This window comes from Gadus chalcogrammus, chromosome 8 (assembly GCF_026213295.1).
Source record: "Gadus chalcogrammus isolate NIFS_2021 chromosome 8, NIFS_Gcha_1.0, whole genome shotgun sequence".
Taxonomy (NCBI): domain Eukaryota; kingdom Metazoa; phylum Chordata; class Actinopteri; order Gadiformes; family Gadidae; genus Gadus; species Gadus chalcogrammus.
Window position 1 is genome coordinate 18,341,061 of NC_079419.1, and position 5,000 is coordinate 18,346,060.

At 49.2% G+C, this 5,000-nt stretch overlaps 1 protein-coding gene across 1 annotated transcript in view; it reads right to left on the bottom strand.

The window, feature by feature from the left end:
• Positions 1 to 763: 763 nt before the first annotated feature.
• Positions 764 to 5,000, bottom strand: part of LOC130387712 (SPRY domain-containing SOCS box protein 4-like) — a 29,005-nt gene continuing 24,768 nt past the window's right edge. Inside the window, exon 2 of the mRNA XM_056596932.1 lies at positions 764 to 3,311. Coding sequence (XP_056452907.1) covers positions 3,184 to 3,311 — 128 coding nt within the window. The 3' untranslated portion in view covers positions 764 to 3,183. The remainder of the gene's footprint in view (positions 3,312 to 5,000) is intronic.

The window sequence follows — 5,000 nt, forward strand, 5'->3', positions numbered from 1 at the left end:
ATCGATTTCCACATCAACTTACGACCTCTCTCTCCCACTCAAACACACACACAGACAGTGACAGTGTGTATGGATTGAGGAATGCAGCATCTGAAATCATGACTGCCTCACAGCAGCCATCATGCAGGCACCAATGCGTCTGCATTGTTTTATTTCATTTGGCCGCATTCACGTGGCCTATGGCCTGTAATCATTGAGAGCAGGCTCCAACTATCTCAGCTGAGTATTTATAGTTTCCCGATAAGCATTAGCTTCTCCATCCCCTTCTGGGATGGAAACTGTGGGCTCTGGCTGTGCAGAGCCCAGCGTGAGAATCTGCAGGCTAAGGCCTTCCCTCAGAGGATTACACACTTCCTTGCATACAATCAATGATACTAATGGAGGGTAACCACCGTCCAGCACGCCGCCCCAGCCATCTCCCCCGTCGGCCGGGGAGCAGAGCTATAGCCCGGCTCCAGCCCGGAGCTCCAAACCCAAACCTGTTCTGGGGTCCTTCATGGTCAGCCACCCAGGTAATAGAAAGGGTTTGTTTGTGTGTTGTATGAAAACTTTCGGAGAGGGATTGGATTTTCGGAGGTGAGGGTTACGCAAACATCAATTTCGCGGGGTCTTCAGAGCAGATGAGGGCTTTCCAAACAAACTGCCAAACAAAACTTTTTTTGACAACCAGGCAACAAGCGTGGGAGTGTATTGAGTGTATGTTTTACTCTAGCGCACAAACAGCTTCAGCCCGCCTGGTTGGTCAAGGGCCAACACACATATGTGGAAAAGAACAGGGGCCCGAAAGAACGATGGGATGCAAACTAAAAATACTGAAAAAAGAAAGGGAGTCACTTGGGGTCACTTGGCTTTTATTCACATTTCATGTCTGCTGATGGGAGACAAAACTGTCAGTTCAACGCCCTCTTCCTCTGGTGGAGACAAATCAATGACTTATCATAAGATTAATAATAATAGAAGCAGCATTGGGTGTAACAATTTACTCATTCTCATCTCACCATCGTCGCTATCCACCCCATCGTTCCTCATCATAATCATCATCATCATCATCATCATCATCATCATCCTCCTCCTCTCAAGGGTTAACATCGGACGACTTGGACCATGTTTAAAAAATAAAAAACACAACGGTACTGGAGCTAGTTAAATAAACCTCACAACAACTTCATATCGCTCTATCTGCATCGGAGTCAATCGGATGCCACACGCACAATAAAATAGTTAATAGAATAACAAACGCCGTAATAACAATAATATAAGATTCAACCTCAGATGTAAAAAGACAAAGGAAAAAAAAAGTGACATGAGCCTTTAACAGGAAGAAAAGAGAATTGGTCTACAGTGTGTGTTTTATGCTGTGTGCGTGTGCAAGTATGTGTATGTGTGTGAGTGTATGTGTGCATTCATTGTCCCTAACGTGCCACCAGCGTGGCGTTAGGTGACTTCCTGCTACACCCGGCCCTCAGAAGGTGTGAACACCCTTCCACGGTATTCTCCAAGGTCTACACGCAAACACACCTTCAGAATCCCTAGGAAGAAGTAAGTAATCGTTTCCTTTTCCGTTTCCCCCCACAGAAAAGTTATATTGGGATTTGCATATAGAAACATGTAACTAGAGTAGGGCTATCGGTGGTGGTCCAGCAACACGCACTGTGAACCAGCGCTCCAGCCCTCTAAGGCATGGTGGAGGGGAGGCGAGGCCTACAGGAGGATGGGCGTGAGGCCAGTAGGTACACTGCAGCCGCCCCACTGGGCAGGGGAACAACCCCGGGATTACCGCGTGCCTTCTCGGTAAAGGGGCTGAAATGTCCTGTGGAAGAATCGTCAGCGCTGCAGTCAGACGCCTCTCCTCACTGCTAAAAGCGGGGCCTGGTACAATTTGGTTCCTATGGATTTCTTTGTAAACATGAATTTGCTCGTTTGTCCAACCGCAAATTTAGTCGAACAAACAGCTGAATGGATTGGTTTTGATCTGCTGCCAGGCCGCGGTCATGAGCGCGTGATGACAGGAGGGTGTGTGCGCAACACCGGGCTATAAAGCCAGCACATCTGCCACACGGTCTGTTCTGCTGTCTTGTAACACAGTCAGTGCAGACGGCCGTGCCCTGGGGGGATTGCTACAGTAGAACAAAATCTTGGCTAGCAAGGCATTTAAAGTCAAACTAATATCAAACTGTCGGCTAACCGGTTAGCCTCGTACTGCAAACGTGTCCCTGCACCTTCAAACAGAAACACCTTCTTTTGGTGTCGACGTGTATCAGCCGAAACGTGAAGACACACACTTTACATTCACCTTAAGGTGGGCCGCATTCGCTCTTTAGAGAGGTATACGTTGGTTTCAGTAAATGTGTGGAAAAACTACCGGAAAGGAATGTGTTTACTCATTCGGGGGAACATGGGTGCCATTATGGGGTCGGATCATTCAATGTTGAAGCCTATAGTTGTGTATGACATTGTTTCTTGTTGGATCGGGCAGCAAATCAATGGGGTGAAAGAAGACGAGTGTCAAGGCAAACCTTCCCACATGAACAGATGGGCGCTGTGCTATTACTGCCAATCAGGCTTGGACATACACTGCTGTCACTTGCATCACACAAGACCTTTCAGAATCATATCCAGTGGTAATGATAGAGTGATTTAAGTCAAAAGGCCTCCAGGGGTTCAATTAGTGTGCTTCGTGGATGCAGTTCTTCTTCTCTCCTGTAGATGGCGGTATGGCCCCCACCACATACTCCACTCTTTCTTTCTTTCTTTACCATTCAACCACATCGTTTGTGTTCGTCTGTTTCCCCACAAGAAGGGCATTCCGAGACATCGGTGAGTTACCATCAATAATAATTTAAATAAAGTCCTTAATAGTTTTCTTTCCCCAAGTTCATCATAAAAACTATACTTTAACCACTCCTTGGAAACCGTGATCAATGAGGAAGTTCAGCCAGCAGTCCTTTCCGTCCGTCCGTCCGTCCGTCCGTCCGTCCGTCCGTCCGTCCATCCAGGGCAGATCTATACATCTCCTGGAGGTCTTGGCCCTCCGCATATGAGCTCCTCCTTGCGTCCATGCATATAATCTCACTGTGCGGTACCCAGTGGGTGGGGTCGATCTTGGGGGGAGGGGGGACCCCCTTTGTGCTTGTCCGGTCGCTGGGCCAGGCTGGGTGCTGGGGGGGGGGGGGGAGCTCAGCGTCACTGGTACTGGAGGTAATTCTTGAGGGACTGGGGCAGAGGGAGGCCCTCGATCTCCTGGAGCCGCTCCCGCCCCAGAGCCAGCCGGGCGGCCCGCCGACACAGGTCCATCAGGGGGAGGGGCTCGGCTGCAGGGGGAGAGAGGGGGAGAGGGGGAGAGAGGGAGAGAGGGAGAGAGGGAGAGAGAGAGAGAGAGAGAGAGAGAGAGAGAGAGAGAATACATATTTATAATTTAGAGATTTTAAATTGGTTTTAATTCCTCACACACACCCCTTGGCAATTGCTAATATTTGCTAACATAGCGTACGGCTTCGTGTCGGTCTTGTTTTTACAGCGTTGCCACTTGCCGAAGACAAAATTCCACTTTAGGTCAATTTAATGCATAATATATTTCTCAGCTTATCTGAACTCATCAAATTTTCAGAGACCGAGAGAGTATTAATCACCGACCCCAACATTTCTCATTTTCATTTTTTGTCTTTGCCTTATTCTTCACACACACTCTGGCGTTGCAAATGTTTGGTTTGCACACACTAATAAAGCTCATTGAATTGAAATGGCAGACCCAGGCAAGCAGGCAGATGGAAAGCTCTGTGGTGCGAGTAGCAATAACAAAAAAAAATCTCAGCGGCTAATGTAGAAAAATAAACACGTCGAGCACACAACACAACAGTGTTGGGAGGGCCGTGGCCGCGTGCCACCGCACCGCGCCGAACGGGCCTTTACAGACACTCCGCTACTGCTGCGTCTCTGTGGGGCTCCCACACTTCCGCCGAGACGCAGATTACCGCTCCTGTGCTTTATGAGGCGCCGGCGTAAACAAGAGCGAGCGCTCTGCCACGCGTCTGTCGGCCCTCTGTGGGTGGATCCAAACCCTGTAAATATTTTAGTTCACCCTAACCACCTCCTCTCTGAGACACCGGCACCGTAAAACACGCACGTAGCCAGGAGACATTAGGACGGCCAACCCCCCCACAGCCGAGGGATGACACAGCGTTGAATGTGAAAACGTGACCACCCTGTGTGTGTGTGTGTGTGTGTGTGTGTGTGTGTGTGTGTGTGTGTGTGTGTGTGTGTGTGTGTGTGTGTGTGTGTGTGTGTGTGTGTGTGTGTGTGTGTGTGTGTGTGTGTGTGTGTGTGTGTGTAAGCTATGGTTGCCCTTCCTCCCTCCCCCCCTGACCCCCTGTCCTGCGGGGGTTAACTAGCTGAGAGAAATGGGATCCCGGCCATCGTAGAGGCTGCGGTCTGCTCTGGAGGACAACGCCGACCGCAAAGGAGACAAGGACCGATGGCACATAGGAGGGAGTCCCAGTGTTGGACCACCAGTCTGGCTGTCATTAATCTAGTTTAGCTAAAACGCGTTAAAAAGTTGACCATGGTTTTCTATGCACTAGACATAAGTGTGTCTGAAGTCAATGTCACCTTTCTCCATCTCTTTTGTAAATTCATTAATCTAATCGTGTTTGCGACGGTGAGGGGCAGGGTAATTGGGAATTTAAGATTATTCTCGCTTAATTTTCCCATTGTTGGTTTATTTGACAAATTAGCACCAACTTATGGATATAATAACGCCTCCGAGGTGTTCAATCGCCTGCTGGGCTCCCCAGAGTGGCTCCCTGGGGACTGTGCTGCTGCTGCCTCCAGTATTCACATTTCCTGTTGACTTAATGTGATAATCACATCACACGGCCGAGCAGAAAGACAGCAGGACACAGCCAGCCCCACATATGTGGACCACGCCCCCTCTTGAATAATTAACCTGGAGACAGAAGCGCATACACAGCCCCACCAATGCCCGCAAACTCAGATGACCCCAG